Consider the following 21,353-nt stretch of genomic DNA (forward strand, 5'->3'; position numbering starts at 1 on the left):
TTTATGTTATTCCGTGTCCTCCTTGTCTCACATTTCCCTCCCAGCTTGTTGGGGTATACCTAATTAGAAGTAATTTTTTTGGGAAAAGATATAAAGCAGGTAATTTAATTTTCACAGGCCTATAATATGCAAATGTATTTATCTTGCCTTCTCAGTTAATAGTTTGTGAATAGAATTCATAGTTCAATCATTTCGTTTTGCTTGAAACTTTGAAGACATCATTCCTTTGCCTTTTACCATCTAGTATATCTGACGAGAATACTAAAGCCAGTTGATTCTGCTTCTTTTTTGCAAGTAATATACTTTTTCCTCTGGAATGTTTTATTAGACTCTTTTTCTTTATCATTGGTTTTATCATACTTTATGAGAGTATTTCTTTCTAGATGTGGATCTTTTTTCATTTATCCTTCATTGCACTCCATGAGTCCCATTTGTTCACTTATTAAATTTTGTTCTCCTTCATTTTCTCTTTTCTATTCAGAATACCATTTAGATAGATTCTTCCAAACAGAGAGAAAAAGGACAAAAAAAATTAGGTAATGTGGAAGATCAATTCAAGAGATCTATTTCCTTTGACTATCAGTTCTCCTTTTTGAATATCTTTCGTCAGTGTTTCTTTTTTTTCCTGTTTCCATAGTTTCCAGTTGCTCATTTTTAATAGATGCAATGTCTTCATGAATTTCTTTGAGGATAGCACTTACAAACTTTAAACATCTATAAGTTTAAAAGCTCTGCTTCCTTAAGGTGAGTTGATTATTTTCACCCTTTTGTGCTTTTGCTTTTCCTCTTCCTCAAAAATTAAAAAAACAAACAAAGGATTCTTGAACTCTTTGTAAGTGAGCAGGGTATCAACTGTTGTGCCTCACTTTAGAGTCCATGGGTGAAACGCAGGAAAACAGCTGCCTCTTCCTCTTCTCCCTCCACCCTGTGCCCAAGTAAGGAAGGCTTTGTTGTGGAGCATGAAGATGTTCTAATGCTTTCAGGGTAGATTGTTAAATTAAAAAAAAAAAAAAAAAGTTGTGGTTTTAGCTGAAAACCAGCATTGTTGCTCCTAGACATTCTGTGTGTAAAGGAGTAAGATAAAAGGTTTGGCTTGGCTATCTAATATACATATTATAAGAATCCTGATTTTTGTCCTACAGCCCCTTTCTGCTGTATCTAGGTTTGGTATTTCTTCAGACTCTGCTGGCAGGAAAGGCTTCTGCATGGCTGCAGCTTTCTTGTGTGTACACATGCATATAGGTGCACCTGCATGTTTGTTCTAGACTGTGGTTTTCTCTGCACTGGCTTAATCCTCAATATAATCCCATCTGCTCTCCTTCTAGAATGCATGAATGCACTTCAGTGGGATTTTGCTAGGAAGTGGAAGAAAATGCATATGCTTAGTTTGTCTTACACAAAGTAGGTAATTGATAGGTATATGTTGAATAAATCAATCAATGTTGTTGAGAATATTGGGCAAAACACATCTGTTTAAATTTTAAAAAATTATGACTTTAGAATACGGGTAATTAAATGAATCTTTTTAAAAAATTCTTTTAACTTTGTCCTGTTTCAGGAAAGAATCTCATTGGGGTTAAAACTTAACAGTGGAGGTACAAAATGAAAAACCTGCCATCTCTCACTGTTTTTTTTTTCTTTCCCCAAAATTAAAGACCTTAATTCCATTTTGTTCCTTTTTAGTGCTTAGCACAGTGCCTGGCATGTTGTAAGTATTCAGTGATAGTTATTATTAATGTTTGTTTAAGTTAAACTCTTTTTGTCTCTCATTGGGGAATAATATGTGTAAAGTACTAGGAATAGATTTTGGCATTTATAGTAAGTGCTCCATAAGTGTTAACTACTATTCTTTGATACATGAGCAACAGTTTATTTTTTTCTGTGAAGCTTTCTCTGATCTTATGTCCCAGCCTTTCTGGTAAGTAACATTGATTTGCTTGCTTGTGTGTCTCTCCACCAAATGTGGTTCTTGATAGCTGGGAGCTATCTTTTTTATCTTAGTAGTCTTGCTGCATAGTGATTGCTTGCCACCTATCATTAGTCCCTCTTTTTTGCTAGGTCTTAATGGTTGAGGATGATGGTGTGACTGGAACATGGGGGATGTGCACTAGTGGGAAGTGAAATGTGACAAATATGCTGACACCAGGTTGTATGTAGCTGAATACCAGATTAAAGAATTTGAACTTTATTTTGTATGCCCTGAGAGGCATTTTGATTACTGACTAGATTAGTTTCATATTTTAGAAAGATAATTCTGAGTACAGAGAAGAATATGTGCTGGAAAGAAGAAATAAGATTGGAGGCAAGCAGAAGGTGTAAGAAACTCTTGGCTCTTGCCGTATTATAAGGTTCTTATTTTAGTTGAGAAACGTTGCAGCTCATACTTGAAGGATAGGTCTTACCAACACATAACTTTTAAGTCGTATCACAGATAGGCTTCAGGGCTTCCCTGCTCACTTTGCTTTGAGTTATATAAAATTTTAAATAAAATGCTAAAATTTATTATAAACAAGGAACACAACTACATTTTGTAAAAATTGTGAAAATATTTTCTGCAAAAGCCTGTGAATTGGTGATATTTTAAACTTGTTTGTTGTATTTTCTGGTCTGTCCATTGTTCAACATTTAATGTGTGTCATGTACAGGGAAGTAATGTGGGACAACAGTTTTCTTTGGGAAAGGAGATGAATTATGTTTTTAATACACTAAGTTTCAGCTGTTTATATAGCTCAACTAGAGGTACCTTACATATAAGACGTATAGATTTGTAAAGAGTTTGAGGGAGTAGGCTAGAGATTGGAAGTTTTCTAAATAAAGATGGTAATTGAAGCCTAGGGTTCGATGAGTTTGTGCATCTGATAAACAGTAGTCAAAGATGTAAATAGAAATGCAGTGAAATGTTCTGCTTTTTTGGCCTTAGTGATACAGTCACTAGTGTCTGATGTGTCAGAGTTGTAAAGAAGAATGAAGGACTGAGATCTTTGGGTTGAATCAGAAAGGGGTCATTGGAGACCTGAGACTACACTGATTGGGTAGAGTACAGCAGAGTAAAATTAGATTGGAGGGACACTGAAATGAGTTGATAAGGAAATAGAACACTGTAGTTTAAGAATTCCTGCAAAGGATAGGAAAGCTAGAAGAGTGAAAGAAATTGTAGGGTTAAGTGGTGGTTTTTCCAGATGTATGTGCATTGGCTAACCACTTATAAAGACAGGGAGGTTCAGTACAGTTAAATAAAACTCCCCAGAAGTTGGTACTGAACTATATAATATTTTAAAAAGGTAAAATGAACATTAAGAAGAATTAAACAACCCTGAAATTCAGTAAAGCTAATTTTCATCATATAAATTTGACATTTAGAAGAATAATTTTAGTACTTTTTCAGGAGTTCAAATTCTTTGAAGAGTAGCCACAGGATTAAAAAATCATTTGCTAATCGTTGAAATTTTTTTTTTTTTTTTTTTTTTTTTTGCGGTATGCGGGGCTCTCACTGTTGTGGCCTGTCCCGTTGCGGAACACAGGCTCCGGATGCGCAGGCTACGGCATGTGGGATCTTCCCAGACCGGGGCACGAACCCGTGTCCCCTGCACCGGCAGGTGGACTCTCAACCACTGTGCCACCAGGGAAGCCCCCTCGTTGAATTTTTAATGTGTGCCTAGGGTGAGTTTATTTTAAAGTTTTAGAAATTCATAAAAATAGATTGTTAAAAGCTGAATAAATTCATAGAAAATATAGTCACAGTATTTTTGTTGAAAAAGATAGGCATAATTGGAATACCCTGTTTGATACGTAGATTTCGATGTGATATGATGAGAGGGAATTTTAAGCACATTTATCATATAACTGACTTAGAATCAGGGATGTAAATTATAGGAGGATGATGCTTACATTTATATTCACAACTCTTCCAAAGTTATAATTTTAAAAAGATATGTTGGGCTTCCCTGGTGGCGCAGTGGTTGAGAGTCCACCTGCCGATGCAGGGGACACAGGTTCGTGCCCCGGTCCGGGAAGATCCCACATGCCACGGAGCGGCTGGGCCCGTGAGCCATGGCCGCTGAGCCTGCGCGTCCAGAGCCTGTGCTCCGCAACGGGAGAGGCCACAACGTTGAGAGGCCCGCGTACCGCCAAAAAAAAATAAATAAATAAAAAAAATAAATAAAAAATAAAAAAGATACGTTTTTATGGAAAAGAGGAATCTAATATAATAGAATAAAATGTTGACTATAAAATGTTTTAAAATCAGTCTTGAAGGAATAGATCACCTTCATGCTTTCAAATATTCAGAGTTGACATCACAGCAACCTTCGTTTCCCTAAGTGATAACTTTTTATGTATGCAGGTGGTATCTAGACTGTGCTTACAGTTCTTGGTAGACTGAAGAGTGAATGTGTTATTTGTTTGGGAGTGGGGAAAGGAAATATAATAGTGGCCTGGAGTAGGAGTAGAAAGACCTACTTTAAAAAATCTACTCCATTAGAGATTTACATTAAAGGTTTACTTTCTCTATGTAGGGTTTACATTCATACTTTTCTTGAATTCCTAAAACTGAACACCTAGCTAATAAGATTTATTCTCTGAGGAATGAGAGTCTGAGTTATGTGTGTGTGATGAGGGCAGAATTAGAGAGACTGTTTTGAAAGTGACCTCCAAGGGCTATAAAGAGACTTGCAGTTTTGCTAACAAAAATGTTATGCTCTAGATAACTTAGTACCTTTATGATTCTTACTAGCTTGTGGGCTCCAAACCCTAGCTTCTCTCTAATTCAGTATTGTTTATCTTCTCCATTTGAGTCATGTTTCTCTCCATCCCACTGAAAATGAAAGGTCCCTGTCCCTGGGCTATTTGGATCATGGCTTCCCTATAAATATTGATGGTATACCACATGTGTATTTTCTAATTAACTTCTAACTGAGAGTCTAGAAAGACACATAAATGGGGAACCCAAAGTAATCCCTCTCCCTTGATATTTCATAATATAGTTATACATTAAATGGTAGAAGAGTCACTAAGGCTGGATCTCTGAATACACCTATGTGATTCTGAGCTATGGCATGTGAATCTTGGATAGGCTCATTATATTTGTGGAAATCTGTATGCATCTATCAAAATTAACATCTCTATGTAACAAGTCACGTACTATGTCGTTACACAAAAAGTTAAATCTTGTTTACCTCTTGAAAAAGAGATGCAGGTTAGTAAAGACAGTTAAATTCAAGTGGATTTTTAAATATATTGTAGAAAGATCTTGTGCTTTAGCAGAGACATGGACTTCTGCTGCTTACTAGATGTGTTAATTGTGTGCAAGTTACTATGGAAACATGCTCAGAGGATGATTCTGTATGTATAGTGCCTAGTACATCCTTATGAGGTATTCATTAATGAATGTTAGTATTCTTCCTGTTGTACAGGACAAGTGAAATGCCTTCTAGAAAACTAATATTGAACATGTTGGAAAATATTTAAAATAGTCATGTAGCTGAGTAAATTATCAAGTAATGTGTTAACAGATTTAAAAAAACCTGAAAAGGACTACTGTTCCTACTATGTAGGACAGCTTTATTTTATTTTACATGAAAAACTTCTGTACTAATTATTAGTTTCACATTAGACTTAATGTGATACTGAAATTCTTTTCATGTTGACTGTATAACAGAGACTATATGTCCTGTTGAGAAGGATATCACCTATAATAAGAAATAATCTGATTAGTTTGAATCAAAGTTACTTTTACATGAGTTAATAATGCACATATATGTTTCCTACTTGAGTGGCATCATCAACACTACTTAGTGGATACCTTTAGGTGACAAGATGTAAGAAGGAAAAAAAAAAGCTGTGTAGCAAATGATCAGGTAATACCACTTCTTTAAAATATTACAATTCTAAACACCATTTCAAACAGCAAACTTTCATTATATGTTTCTGTTAATTTGTAATATCAGATAGCCCATCTTTTTTTTTTTAAGTTTCAGTATAAGATTAATACAAAGTGAGTGACAGACTAGACTACATTGTTAGTAGACATGATTTGTATAATTTGTGCTTTTCTTGCTGAAAGGGTTTTTTCCATGTAGTAAAATACATTTATTCAAAAATGGAGAGGTATAGTACATTATAATTCCAAGGAAATTTTTATATTAAAATGCATATTTTGGCTTAAATTGGAAAGGATTTCATTTAATACCTACATAAGGAGATTCACATTCAAGGCCCAAATCTTATCTATATTACCATACGTTTCTAATTACATGTTATTTTAAGCTTATTTATTTTAAACCATGATTACAGAGTTGATGTATGGGAATATATTGAAGGTATAACCTTATTATGTTTACTGGTCTTTTGGTTTAATTCTCTATAACTTCAAAATAGTACTGTGGTATGAAATAACAGAATTATATTTACTCAGGTAAAAACAAGTTCTGAACTGAGTCCTTCATCATATTTTTCTAAAGAACTCACTTCTCATGAGCAAGTATTTAATATCACATAGCTGGAAAATCATTATATTATTGAAACAAATTTTTTCTTTAACTATACCCCAATATCTTGAATATGTATGTGTTTCAGGCCACTTGCAATTAAACTATAAATTTAGATGATATCTTGACTACAACATTAAACACAACTAAGATTTTCAAGTAAACACGTTTACAAATCATAATGCCATTGTGCTGTTCTCTGAGGACTAAAAGCTCTGCTTGTTGGGAAAAGTCAGTTAGGTCTTTTTAAGCAATTGAAGTTCTGTTTTCCTTCTAAACGTTCCTTTACTAATTTTTCCAAAGAGAAAAGATGCTCATCTGCATCTTCTGGCACAAGGCTTCTAATGGAATTTGCAAGTTCAAAAAGATATTCTGTATTTTTTCCACTTGGACCAGCTGCATTAAAAATTTGTTCAGCAATGTCTTCCAGAGGTGCAGGACCAAGATAATTAGGATTATCACATGTTCCAATATATAGCAACACAGTGAATGGTTCTGTTGTGGAATCTTTTGGATAAAAATTGACTGTTGTGGTCCTGTAGCCTCCTTTCTCTCTGAAGTCAAGGTATGCTTTTACTTCTTCTTCCTTTCCTACTGGCAGTTTGTAAGCAACACCCCATACACAACCCTGTTGAAAAATGAAAAGAATATATTATTTAGTTTTTACAAGGCTAAAATAGGTGAAGATATATTATGATGTAAGAAAATATCTTGTATATTCTTAGAAATCAGTGCAGTTTTGCCTCACTTAATGTGCACCAAACAGGTATATACTAAACAGTAAAGGAAATCAGCATTTTACATTCTTCAATCTGAATAAATGATTTCCTTGTATACCAGGATATTTATCTTTGTTTAAGTATTTCAAATTTTGTCTTTTAACTAATGGGACTGAAATTAAAATACCAGGTCTTCATTTAGTCATTAAATATAGTTCTAAAGCTTTAAATCCATAAACATTTCACTAATGGTATAGGGGCAGCAGTTTCCAAACTGCTTCAGGGAGTGTTGTAGCCACCCTGAAGCCTACTTCAGGGCTTCTGGATATAAGTGTTGGCGTGCTGGCTGGGAGGGGTTTGACCCCCAACCCCCTTCAGCTGGAGGTGAGTATCACTTATATATTTGGTGTTCCCTTATTTGCAGAAAGTGTTCTGTATTTTAAAAGCTCTGTAATAAAGTAATCAACTATTAAGGCGATAGGTTCATTTATCTGTTCATTTCTTCACTGCCTAAACTTTCAAATATCCTTTGTAAATTACTCCATCCAGAATACTAAATGGCAACCTCTTTGTCAAGAGAGCCCATGAACAGTGTCAGTAAAAGCAGTGTACTTCAGCTGCAAAGATTCTTTGTAGTATTAATAAAATATCTGTGATATAAGCAAGATTTATAGTTTGTAACACAGATTTTCTAGTTTCTTGACAACCTTTAATTATTAACTTGATTATTAAACTTTAGGTTGCTAAGCATCTTGAATAAATTAACATTCTATAGAAACAAAGTGGTTTTATTAACTCTAATTAGGAGTTTTACCAGTTTGAAGCCATTTTTATAGATGCTTTTCCTAATGTAAGTTATGAAAGCGTTTCATAATTTCACCATTCATCTGCTGTTGCTAGCTGCTTGATTTTATATATCAGAGTCCTTTCTAAAGTTAAATATTTAACTTCATAATATAAAATTTGGATCTCAGTAAAATGATTGAAAATATTTAAGAAACAGAGAACTACCAGGTAAATAAAAGTTTTCTAGTGCTCTAAACTTTAAAAAACCTCTTGTGCTCTTGATAAAATTAGGCAGTAAAGAAAGTGATAGTTCATGACTGGGATTTTTGCTGAAATATTAGAATCCTAGCAAATGTGAGGAAAGCTTTAGGGTTTCATTTGATTCTTAGTGGTAGTCTGTCTGAGGGCAGGCTCCATTAATTTCAAAGGAAACCACAAAATTCTCAGTCAATAAACTCATCAAGAAAGGAAAAATGAGACTATATGCCATTTTTTTTTTGTTGTCTACCTTGAATTCTGTATTTCAGCTTTTCCCAACAGATGAAAAGAAATACAACAAATACAGAGAGGAATTCTAGACCCAGTGTAGTTCAAATTGTCTGTGATGACTGCTAATAAAATTTCATTGATTATTAAAACTGAGAAACATCTTAACATTTTATGATTAAAGACTATACAAAAAAGAATAATTATACCATACCGCAGGATCTTCAACAAGAGTCACAACTCTTCCGGGCTGTTTTAAAAAAGTAAAAAAAAAAAATATTTTTTTTCCCGAATTAAAGTTCAATAACTGAGCATTAGCAACTTACTGTTGACATGGAATATTTTAACTTTGTTTGCTCATACTAAACACTTTTTCAAAAGTACTTATTTTTTATGATAAATTTTAAAATGAATTAAGAGAGTCTACCTTATCCAAATTATCTTGGCCTTTCTAAAAGATTCTCTTTAATTTGTATATAACAGGTATATTATGTTCACTTAGAATGGATATATTAAAAAACACACACATGTGACTAACTAAGGCTCATCTAAAATGAAAAGCAAAAGGAAGAAGCAATTATAAATAAATGTTGTGATCACTTTTTTCTCTTCAGGAAAAAAAGATTGCTATAGTTTCACTGAGGAAGAAAACATGACATTCCAGGGTGCTTTCCTATTGGGAAGTGGTTCTCAAACTTAAGTGTAGATCAGAATTACCTGGAGGTAGTTCCTGATTCTGTAGGTATGGAGCAGTCTAAGAATTTGCATTTTTTTTTTTTCAAATACAATTCCTACCTGGTGCCAAAGTCTGTGTCTACTGACATGTTATCATTAGTGAGAAAGTTGAGTTGTAAGCCACAATTTTACCTACTTGTATGCCTATTGTGTGGCACATAGCGAACTTACATCATTCAGATATTTGTGTCATCCTTGTTGCTATTTCCTTCTAGTCTTTGTCCATTTGTATAGATAATTCATAATCACGGAACACATAGAATTTTGGATTATGTTTTTTATTTAATTATATTTTACTGTTTGTCTTCTCATCCATTTTAATAGTTGCATAATATTCTACTGTCAACTATAATTTAAACATTCTTGTATTGTTGGACATTTATATTTGACTTATTTTCTATTTAAGATAATGCTAAAGTGAAGATACATATATTGGTGTGGGTCATGTAGTTATTGCCATGTTACCTTCAATGTCAAAGTGAATATGGAGCTATTTATTGAATACCCATTCTGTGCTGTAGAGAAGATAAAACCTTGATTCCTGCTTTCAAGAGCTTATATTGTAATTCTGGAATATGAACTTAACATGTGAAATAGGTAGAGAATACTTAAGGGCTATGATGTATACTATTTATTAAGTGCAGTAAGAATTCTGAGTCTTGGGTGGTCAGAAAGAAGGACAAAATTCTGGCAAAAGGGCACTGTGACTCATGATTGATGAGTGAGGGTCTAGAAGCAAGATTATACCAGGCCAAGTGTCTGACTTTAGCAGAGGGTCCTCCATGTATGGAAGATGACTCAGAAACATAACTGGAGAAATAGGATAGAGTCAGATTTGAGATTGGAGTTGAAACTGGGGGTCAATGGAAAAGAAGAAGCCACTGAAATTTGGGAGAAAAAGGAAATGAAGAGCTACTGTAGCACTTGAGTAGTAGGTGACTGGCATGATAAAAGAAGTGCTTTGGGAAGATGGTGTGGTAAAGTATATAGTATGCACGTTCAAGTGCGAAGGAGGTGGACTGTGCGTAAGAAATGTTAGTGGTGGAGGGGACAAGTTCTGCATTCCACCTTTTCTTTCCTTCCCCTTTCACCAGACTAGTCACCAATTTTTGGTAGCTCTATCTTCTGATTATCTTCTGAATCTGGTTTCTCTTCATCCTTCAGTTGTCTCCTTAGGGATTTCGCTGCCTGCCTCCAGACTGTTCTCTACTTGGCCCTAGATTGACTTTCTGGTGCAAAAATTGGGCCACTCACTTCTGTGCTTTGAATTTTTCAGGGTTGTAATATTCTACAGGATAAAATAATTATTTTGCATGAGTTAACTACAAACCTCATTTCTTAACCACTTTCCCTCTCAAGCTGTAATGAATTATTTATAACTTTTACAGACACTCACATCTTTGGATTTACTAGTTCCCAGTGTGGAATGCCTTTCCTTCTTTAGAATCCCTTGGATATCCTCCCACCACTCTCTCCATAAAGGCTTGGCTGTCTGCCCAGATGACTTTGCAGCAGCTCCTTCTAAACTCTCATTGCTCCTTTTATTCATTTCCCTTATAGCACTTATCAGGTATTGTTGTTTGCATAGGTGTCTCCCACTTACATGTGAGTACTCAGTAGTAATTGTTGAAAGGAGGAGAGGTAGTAAAGTCCTCGATGTAGGTGGTGGCAATTGAAACAGAAAACAAAGAGCATATATAGGGAGTCATTAAGGGAAAATAGATTTGTCCCTGTGACTGCTTATGGATGAAACAGACATTGACTCTTGGCACTACTGATATATTGACTCAGAAATATTTTCTAAAATTTAAGCTGTTTGTCCCTAAAATAAAATATATTATTGGGAAACAATGTAAATTTGTAAATGCACTTAAATGTGTTTTGGGGGTATTGAAACTGAAGAAGGGGTCTTGGAAGCTGAATGGGATTGGAGTATGCTGTGAAATATGAGTCATGATGGGTGCTTTCATTGGGTAATGAGTAATGTTTCTGATCTACATCTAGAAAAGTGAGGGATTTAGTAAATATTCATGATTATCTCTTGTGTTAAAATGTTTTCTCTTTTTGAAATTGAAATATATTCTTTCTGATATGAAAATTTTTTCACATTTAAATAAATCCTTAATTTGATGAGAACTGGCCAGTTTTGTTAGAAATAAATGAGATGCTTAATTAAACTTAGGAAGATACTAAAGTTAAATGAAGCTAAAAAGAAAGCATAATTTAGTAAAGAAAGTAAGTTTGGTATTTTTCCTACAAATGTCACATTGCACTATGTGGAAATGAGTCCAACATTTGTTTAATAATATCACGTTTCATATGTAATGATCATATGCTCACTAGAAGCATATGTTGCTGTAAAAACATAGTCCTATATAGCATTTACGTTATTCTAATTTGCTAGATATTTCTGTAGCCTTTTATATTCTTGTTTGTCAGACAGTTAATATTTATAAAAGGCTGGTGATCCATTATAATAAAAAATGTGAAGTAAGATAATGTTCTTTCCAGTTTTCTTAATAGAACATTATATTTAGAAAATGTTTAGTGCCTTAGGCTTTCCTTTAATATGCTAGGATGGATTCTTTAAATAAAAGTAGGTATCAAACTACTAGCCACTGCAGTTTTTTTCCCCAAATTTCCTGCCCTATATTTTAGTATATTTAAGTAAAAAGAGAGATATTGGCTTTTATAGCTACCTTCTTCTTTTTTAAAGACTCATGAACTGTTGTATTGGCATGACAGTTTCTTATCATCAGTTTGTTTTGACGGTGTACATAACTCATTATGCTGTGTACCAAACAAACATTTTGGTTGAGACTAGAGTAGTAAAATATGCTATATAACCGTGCTCGTAAGTAATTAATACTTGGTCATTGAAATTGAAGCCTGGGTTAAGGCATTCTTCTTCAGAATGGCAGTTTTAAGTGCCCATATCTGACAACTCAAAAGGCATTTTATTTAACTTAGTTCTTTGAAGTCTTAAATATTATTTTATAACGCTCTTGGAGATACCTTGGCCATGAAGTTTCTGTTGGCCTGTAAATGTGCATTTGTGGTAAATCAGCCCTCTGTTTTCAAGTCATCTGTCTACCTTAAAGCCAAATTCTTAATTCACCAACTCTAGTTGAGGTAGAACAGCTTTTAACTTTTTGTGATTTCCATCCTATGGCTCATTGATGAGCAGGTGCAAACTACAGCCTTCCTCTCTTCCCTTTTCCATGATGCAAGGCTACAGGTATTTCTTTGGAATTAACCTCAATCTCTTGCTACATCTGATTTCTAGCATTTTAGATATTGTGCTTTTGAGGCAATATTAATTTCTTTTTTAAAAAAGTGGTAATCAAGCTCATATAACTCTCAGAGTATTTTAGAGAATATGTAAGCAATTAAACACTTTGTACTCTTCTAAAAGTTAGGAGGTTAACTATAAGAAGTGTTCAACTTATCCAAATTATCAGTTACTCAAAATTTAGTTTTCCTTATGGATTAGTTGTTTTGCAGCCAAAATGAGGCTGATTTGCATAAGCAGTGAGCTCTTACTCTCTTTTCACATATATTAAGATAAATGTCTCTGCATGGCTGACTGAAAAATGGATCAAAGAACTTACATTTTGCATTTATAATTTAGAGGAGAACCACTGAGAAAAAAACATTAAAATAATGCTGGACATAGTATTGGTACTTTGCTATTTAGGTAACAAAGCGGGACTCACTTAACTTGGGAAGTACCGGACAACCAACGTGATCAAAGTAAGGTAATTTTGGAAACTAGTTCTTCTGTGACCTTAGGTGTCATAAAATAAAACCTTTGGAAAGATACTAAAAAACCCCAGAAATAACATGCACGTTTAACCTCAGACCAGTCAAAGCCTGGCAGAATGCAGAAATGCCAATAAACTTAATTGCAAAAAAGCTGAATTTGCTAGTTGATTTTAGTATTTCAACTCCGTGGTGACAGGAAGGTTTATCTTCCCACCTTTTGGGGGGGGGGCAGTAGTTGCCAAGAGATGGGGTCCCCTCCCAGCACGTTAGCCTTGTGCGAGTTTACGCCCACGCTTCTTCCTCTTCAAGAACTACCTACCACCAAGCATGTCAAGTGGCTTCGGAAGGACTGCCTTTGGTTTGAGAGGGAGTCGGGGGCAGGTGGCCGAGGAAGGTACACAGAGAGAGGTAGAAGCATTATAAACTATTTCATGAGTTTACTCGGCCGTTGGGGTGTTAAGTCCCACAGAGCTGGGCCAGGAGATGGGGAGCAGTGAGCCGGGGTCAGTAAGTGTGGGGGACTGGTTAGCGCCTCACCTTGCCGGGAACCCCGCGGTGGTCGATGCTGCCCTGCCAGAAGCGCCTGCTGTAGCCTGAGATATATCCAACCACCTTGTCCTGATAGGGGAAGTCCACCTTCCAGATGAGGGACCCGTAACCAAAAACCCACATCCTTCCCTTGCTCTTCCTCCTTGGTGGTGGCGGCGGCTGTCCCCTCGGCGTGGTCTCTGAACTGCAGGCAGGGACTACAGCTTTCCGGACGCAAGAAACCGGCTGCGCAGGCGCAAAGTCTGCACTCCCTGCTTGGGGACGCAAAGCACACTGGGACTTGCAGTTCGAAGAATGTTTTCTTACTCCAGCTCAGTCAGTTATTATTATTATTTTTTTGCTTGCTTAGGGTATCCGGAAGCATTGACTTCCTCTGAACTAAGCAATGGATTTTTTCAGCAGCCTCTGTAAATCACCCTATTTTTCCTGAGGTGCGCGTGGTCAGAGGACTACATTACCCACAATCCTTTTATGGGTTTTGTGGTTCTAAGATTGGAACTGTCTTCTGTTTTTCAAATGCAGAGAGGAAGAAGAGAGAGGGTGGGAATCGTGGCTGGTGTGGTCTAGATACGGAGGCGAGCTGTTTATTGGTACCGCAGTTGGTACGTAGAAAGACATTTTGTTATGGTTTGAAAACTGGATTTGCAGGGAGTGTAATCTATTTTTACATTAAAAAAAATCTTTCTACCTGTCGAATAAAAGCAGAAAGTTTACTACAGGAGTTTTGTGCCTGTAGAAGAGCTGTTGAATATTATTTCAACAAAAATTGCTTGCATATTTAAATTTTCTGCGTGAAACGACCTTATTCATCTTTAGTTTTCTCAGGAGTCACTCAGAAAAGAGTAGGCAAAGGTTTTTAGCTCGTGTATAGGCTTTGGAAGCCATATGTGAGACCTCCTGAAGTTGTATACAAGATTTGGGATCTGTGTACATTTTTCTGGGGAGAAATTTAATAGCTTTCATGAGTTTATCCAACAGGTCAAGTATCCTAAAAAATGTTTTGATCTGAAGGCTAGAGCTACTGCTCCAAAATACTGTTTAGGAAGCTCACTTGGACCATCAGTGCAGTGTTTCTGTATGTGAAAGCAGAAACCTTAACAAATGATTATTCTTTCTTGAGGATTTCTGTTTGGTAGTCTTTAGCTTTATAAAAGAATGCTAGAACATCCAGGTTCAAGGAGTATTATTTATGCTCCTAAGAAATCAGCAGGAAAATGTCACAAAGAAAAACTTAATTTAGGAATAATCAGGTCTGGGCTTCCCTGGTAACGCAGTGGTTAAGAATCCGCCTGCTAATGCAGGGAACACGGGTTCGAGCCCTGGTCCGGGAAGATCCCATGTACTGCGGAGCAACTAAGCTCGTGAGTCACAACTACTGAGCCTACGCTCTAAAGCCTGCGAACCACAACTACTGAGCCCACGTGCCACAACTACTGAAGCCCGTGCGCCTAGAGCCCATGCTTCGCAACAAGAGAAGCCAGTGCTATGTGAAGCCCCGCGAACCTGCAATGAAGAGTAGCCCCCGCTCCCCACAGCTGAAGAAAAGCCTGTGCACAGCAACGAAGACCCACGCAGCCAAAAATAAAATAAATAAATTTATATATAAAAAAAAGAATAACCAGGTCTTTTAATTTTCTCCAAGCTGTGGTTTCACATTGCCTGGAATGGTTAGTTCCCCCCCAAATTTTTCGAAAAATTTCAAACATACAGAAAAGTTAGAAAAAAAGAATATGGTGACCATTTATATACTCTCCACATGGGTCCGATAATTAACATTATGCCATAGTTGCTTTACTCTTTTTCTCTTTATATACTTTTAAATCTAAAACCTTTTGGGCTTCCCTGGTGGCGCAGTGGTTGAGAGTCCGCCTGTTGATGCAGGGGACACGGGTTCGTGCCCCGGTCCGGGAGGATCCCGCATGCCGCGGAGCGGCTGGGCCCGTGAGCCATGGCCGCTGAGCCTGCGCGTCCGGAGCCTGTGCTCTGCAACGGGAGAGGCCACAACAGTGAGAGGCCCGCATACCACCAAAAAAAGAAAAAATAAATAAAACCTTTGAAATAAGCTGCATGTGTTGTGACTTCACTGCTAAATACTTATAAGAATAAGGACATTTTCCTGATAACCATAATGCCATTATCACATCTAAGAATACTAACGATAATTACATCATCAAATATCTATTCCATCTTCAAATTACCTTAATTGCCTGAAAATTTATTTTTGTAGCTGATATTTTGTTTACCAGTTCAGGTCTAGGTGATGTTTATGTATCATACATATTTGTTATTACATTGTATGTATTTTGTTGTTTGAGTCTGTACTCTCTATTTTAGTCTAGAACATAGGGAGGTTTTATTAAGGGAGATCTTAACAGTTTATTCTTGTTGACTAGTTGGTATTAAAGGTTGAAGAGAACGATCCTGCTATTATAGTACATGTCTTTTGGCTTCTCTTACCCTTAAGCAGAAAGATATTATCCAGTTCTGTTAATTTTTTCAGATTATTGTGTATTAATCTGGATCTGTTAACATTATTTGTAACTGTGAGAAAACCCAGTAAATTTAGAAGGGGATTCTTATCTGTTTTTACTTGAAGTTGTTTTTCATGTCTTTGGAATAGTATTCTTATATGTGTGTTTGTGTGTGGTTTTCCTATGTATGAAAAAAGTTTTCTTCTATTAGATGAATATGCTTATAAATAGACCTAAAATGTGTGATTTGTTCTTTTTTGTGAAATTTGGATGTAATGGCCTTGGCTAGAAGTAATATATTTAAAAACATACAGTTTACCATTCAAGATTCTCCATAGTTTGGCTATGTCTGTAACCTCATTTTTCTACTATTCTTTTTTTTAACCTAATCCTCCTTCCAAAGTAAATTGTTTCCATTATTCACTGAACCTTACTCACCCTTGCTTGTTCATTTCCATAATTTTGGTTATATTTTTTCTTCTGCCCAAGAAATGCTATTTTACATGTTATCTCATTGTCACAGCCTCCCTTATCTTTTAGGCACAGCTCATATCCCCCACCAAGTTGAAGTAGTTTTCCCCTTCTTTGATTACTCATGGCTCTTTATCTGTACTTCTCTTATGGCACTTTATGCTATTTTGAATCACGTATATTTATCATTTCTGTGAGACAGTACATAACTTGAGATAGAATCTGTGTCTATGTCATCTCTTTTTTTTTAAGACATCCAAAAAATTTTATTTATTTATTTTACCATCTTTATTAGAGTACAGTTGCTTCACAATGGTGTGTTACTTTCTGCTTTATAACAAAGTGAATCAGCTATACATATACATACATCCCCATATCTCCTCCCGCTTGTGTCTCCCTCCCACCCTCCCTATCCCACCCCTCTAGGTGGTCACAAAGCAGGCGCTGATCTCCCTGTGCTTTGCAGCTGCTTCCCACTAGCTAGCTGTTTTACATTTGGTAGTATATATAAGTCTATGCCACTCTCTCACTTCGTCCCAGCTTACTCTTCCCCCTCCCCACGTCCTCAAGTCCGTTCTCTACGTCTGTATCTTTATTCCTGTCCTGCCCCTAGGTTCCTCAGAACCACTTATTTTTAAGGTTCCATATATATGTGTTAGCATATGGTATTTGTTTTTCTCTTTCTGACTTACTTCACTCTGTATGACAGACTTTAGGTCCATCCACTTCACTACAAATAACTCAATTTCGTTTCTTTTTATGACTGAGTAATATTCCATTGTATATATGTACCACATCTTCTTTATCCATTCATCTGTTGATGGACACTTAGGTTGCTTCCATGTCCTGGCTATTGTACATAATGCTGCGATGAACATTGTGGAACATGCCTTTTTTTGAATTATGGTTTTCTCAGGGTATATGCCCAGTAGTGGGATAGCTGGGTCATATGGTAGTTCTATTTGTAGTTGTTTAGGGAACCTCCATACTGTTCTCCATAGTGGCTGTATCAATATACATTCCCACCAACAGTGCAAGAGGGTTCCCTTTTCTCCACACTCTTTCCAGCATTTATTGTTTGTACATTTTTTTGATGATGGCCATTCTGACTGGTGTGAGGTGATACCTCATTGTAGTTTTGATTTGCATTTCTCTAATGCTTAGTGATGTTGAGCATCCTTTCATGTGTTTATTGGCAATCTGTATGTCTTCTTTGGAGAAATGTCTATGTAGGTCTTCTGCCCATTTTTGGATTGGGTTGTTTGTTTTTTGGATATTGAGCTGCATGAGCTGCTTGTAAATTTTGGAAATTAATCCTTTGTCAGTTGCTTCATTTGCAAATATTTTTTCCCATTCTGAGGGTTGTTTTTTCGTCTTGTTTATGGCTTCCTTTGCTGTGCAAAAGCATTTACGTTTCATTAGGTCCCATTTGTTTATTTTTGTTTTTATTTCCATTTCTGTAGGAGGTGGGTCAAAAAGGATCTTGCTGTGATTTATGTCATAGAGTGTTCTGCCTATGTTTGCCTCTAAGAGTTTTATAGTGTCTGGCCTTACATTTAGGTCTTTAATCCATTTTGAGTTTATTTTTGTATATGGTGTTAGGGAGTATTCTAATTTTATTCTTTTACATGTAGCTGTCCAGTTTGCCCAGCCCCACTTATTGAAGAGGCTGTCTTTTCTCCATTGTATATTCTTGACTCCTTTATCAAAAATAAGGTGACCATATGTGCGTGGGTTTATCTCTGGGCTTTCTGTCCTGTTACATTGATCTATATTTCTGTTATTTTGCCAGTACCATACTGCTTGATTACTATCGCTTTATAGTATAGTCTGAAGTCTGGGAGCCTGATTCCTCCAGCTCCGTTTTTCTCTCAATTGCTTTGGCTACTTGGGGTCTTGTGTTTCCATACAAATTGTGAAATTTTTTGTTCTAGTTCTGTGAAAAATGCTAGTGGTAGTTTGATAGGGATTGCATTGAATCTGTAGTTTGCTTCGGGTTGTATAGTCATTTTCACAATGTTGATTCTTCCAGTCCAAGAACGTGGTATATCTCTCCATCTGTTTGTATCATCTTTAATTTCTTTCATGAGTGTCTTATAGTTTTCTGCATACAGGTCTTTTGTCTCCTTAGGTAGATTTATTCCTAGGTATTTTATTCTTTTCGTTGCAGTGGTAAATGGGAGTGTTCCCTTAATTTCTCTTTCAGATTTTTCATCATTAGAGTATAGGAATGCCAGAGATTTCTGAGCATTAATTTTGTATCCTTCTACTTTAACAAATTCATTGATCAGCTGTAGTAGTTTTCTGGCAGCATCTTTAGCATTCTCTTTGTATAGTATCATGTCATCTGCAAACAGTGACAGCTTTACTTTTTCTTTACTGATTTGGATTCCCTTTATTTCTTTTCATCTCTGATTGCTGTGACTAAAACTTCCAAATCTATGTTGAATACTAGTGGTGGGAGTGGACAGCCTTGTCTTGTTCCTGATCTTAGAAGAAATGCTTTCAGTTTTTCACCATTGAGAACGATGTTGGCTGTGAGTTTGTCATATATGGCCTTTATTATGTTGAGGTAAGTTCCCTCTATGCCTACTTTCTGGAGGGTTTTTATCATAAATGGGTGTTGAATTTTGTCAAAAGCTTTGTCTGCATCATTTGAGATGATCATATGGTTTACTCCTTCAGTTTGTTAATATGGAGTATCACATTGATTGATTTGCATATATTGAAGAATCTTTGTATTCTTGGGATAAACCCCATTTGATTATGGTGTATGATCCTTTTAATGTTCTGTTGGATTCTGTTTGCTAGTATTTTATTGAGGATTTTTGCATCTATGTTCATCAGTGATATTGGCCTGTAGTTGTCTTTCTTGGTGACATCTTTGTCTGGTTTTGTTATCAGGGTGATGATGTTGCCTTGTAGAATGAGTTTGAGTGTGTTCTTCCCTCTACTATATTTTGGAAGAGTTTGAAAAGGATAGGTGTTAGCTCTTCTCTAAATGTTTGATAGAATTCGCCTGTGAAGCCATCTAGTCCAGGACTGTTGTTTGTTGGAAGATTTTTAATCACAGTCTTAATTTCAGTGCTTGTGATTGGTCTGTTTATATTTTCTATTTCTTCCTGGTTCAGTCTTGGAAGGTTGTGCTTTTCTAAGAATTTGTCCATTTCTTCCAGGTTGTCCATTTTATTGGCATAGAGTTGCTTGTAGTAATCTCTCATGATCCTTTGTATTTCTGCAGTGTCAGTTGTTACTTCTCCGTTTTTATTTCTAATTCTTTTGATTTGAGTCTTATCCCTTTTTTTCTTGATGAGTCTGGCTAATGGTTTATCAATTTTGTTTATCTTCTCAAAGAACCAGCTTTTAGTTTTATTGATCTTTGCTATTTCCTTCATATATTTTTCATTTATTTCTGATCTGATCTTTTTGATTTCTTTTCTTCTGCTAACTTTGGGGTTTTTTAATTCTTTCTCTAATTGCTTTAGATGTAAGGTTAGGTTGTTTATTTGAGATGTTTCTTGTTCCTTGAGGTAGAATTGTATTGCTATAAACGTCCCTCTTAGAAGTGCTTATGCTGCATCCCATAGGTTTTGGGTCGTTATGTTTTCATTGTCATTTGTTTCTAGGTATTTATTGATTTCCTTTTTGATTTCTTCAGTGATCTCTTGGTTATTAAGTAGTGTATTGTGTACCCTCCATGTGTCTGTCTTTTTTACGGTTTTTTTCCTGTAATTGATATCTAGTCTAATAGCATTGTGGTCGGAAAAGATACTTGATACGATTTTAGTTTTCTTAAATTTGCCAAGGCTTGATTTGTGACCCAAGATATGATCTGTTTTGGAGAATGTTCTATGAGCACTTGAGAAGAAAGTGTATTCTGTTGTTTTTGGATGGAATATCCTATAAATATCAGTTAGGTCCATCTTGTTTAATGTGTCATTTAAAGCTTGTGTTTCCTTATTTATTTTCATTTTGGTTGATCTCTCCATTGGTGAAAGTGGGGTGTTAAAGTCCCCTATTGTGATGGTGTTACTGTCGATTTCCCCTTTTAATGGGTGTTAGCATTTGCCTTATGTATTGAGGTGCTCCTATGTTGGGTGCATAAATATTTACAGCTGTTATACCTTCTTATTGGATTGATCCCTTAATCATTATGTAGTGACCTCCTTTGTCTCTTTAACAGTCTTTATTTTAAAGTCTATTTTGTCTGATATGAGAATTGTTACTCCTGCTTTCTTTTGATTTCCATTCGCATGGAATATCTTTTTCCATCCCCTCACTTTCAGTCTGTATGTGTCCCTAGGTCTGAAGTGGGTCTCTGTAGACAGCATATAAATGGGTCTTGTTTTTCTATCCATTCAGCCAGTCTGTGTCTTTTGGTTGGAGCATTTAATCCATTTACATTTAAGGTAATTGTCAATATGTGTGTTCCTATGACCATTTTCTTAATTGTTTTGGGTTTGTTATTGTAGGTCTTTTCCTTCTCTTGTGTTTCCTGCCTAGAGATGTTCCTTTAGCATTTGTTGTGAAGCTGGTTTGGTGGTGCTGAATTCTCTTAGCTTTTGCTTGTTGGTAAAGATTTTAATTTCTCTGTCGAATCTGAATGAGATCCTAGCTGGGTAGAGTAATCTTGGTTGTAGGTGTTCCCCTTTCATCATCACTTTAAATATGTCCTGCCACTCCCTTCTGGCTTGCAGAGTTTCTGTTGAAAGATAAGCTGTTAACCTTATGGGGATTCTGTTGTATGTTATTTGTTGTTTTTCCCTTGCTGCTTTTAATATTTTTTCTTTGTATTTAATTTTTGATCGTTTGATTAATATGTGTCTTGGCGTATTTCTCCTTGGATTTATCCTGTATGGGACTCTCTGTGCTTCCTGGACTTGATT

General features: G+C 35.9%; 2 protein-coding genes across 7 annotated transcripts in view; one reads left to right on the plus strand and one right to left on the minus strand.

Moving 5' to 3' along the window:
- ASB3 (ankyrin repeat and SOCS box containing 3) overlaps window positions 1–21,353 on the plus strand; it is a 151,791-nt gene that overhangs the window by 64,807 nt on the left and 65,631 nt on the right. The window contains exon 2 of one of the 5 annotated variants that reach the window (XM_067705066.1): window positions 3,522–3,660. The exons of 3 other annotated variants lie outside the window; for them this stretch is intronic. The gene's annotated coding sequence lies outside the window, so the exon portion shown is untranslated. Of the gene's footprint in view, window positions 1–3,521; window positions 3,661–13,997; window positions 14,128–21,353 lie in introns of those variants that run through there. One more of the 5 variants, XM_067705065.1, reaches the window with a different exon arrangement.
- Window positions 6,253–13,766, minus strand: CHAC2 (ChaC glutathione specific gamma-glutamylcyclotransferase 2). 2 transcript variants are annotated; one of them, XM_067705076.1, is made up of 3 exons: window positions 13,514–13,763; window positions 8,691–8,726; window positions 6,253–7,113 (listed from the first exon to the last, which is right to left on the minus strand). In XM_067705076.1, exons 1-3 carry the CDS (start codon window positions 13,646–13,648, stop codon window positions 6,718–6,720), a joined length of 567 nt encoding a protein of 188 aa, XP_067561177.1. In that variant the 5' UTR covers window positions 13,649–13,763; the 3' UTR covers window positions 6,253–6,717. The 2 variants fall into 2 exon arrangements, with proteins under 2 accessions (XP_067561177.1, XP_067561178.1); XM_067705077.1 differs by lacking the exon at window positions 8,691–8,726 and having other exon boundaries at window positions 13,514–13,766.

Source organism: Pseudorca crassidens, chromosome 14 (assembly GCF_039906515.1).
Source record: "Pseudorca crassidens isolate mPseCra1 chromosome 14, mPseCra1.hap1, whole genome shotgun sequence".
Lineage (NCBI taxonomy): Eukaryota > Metazoa > Chordata > Mammalia > Artiodactyla > Delphinidae > Pseudorca > Pseudorca crassidens.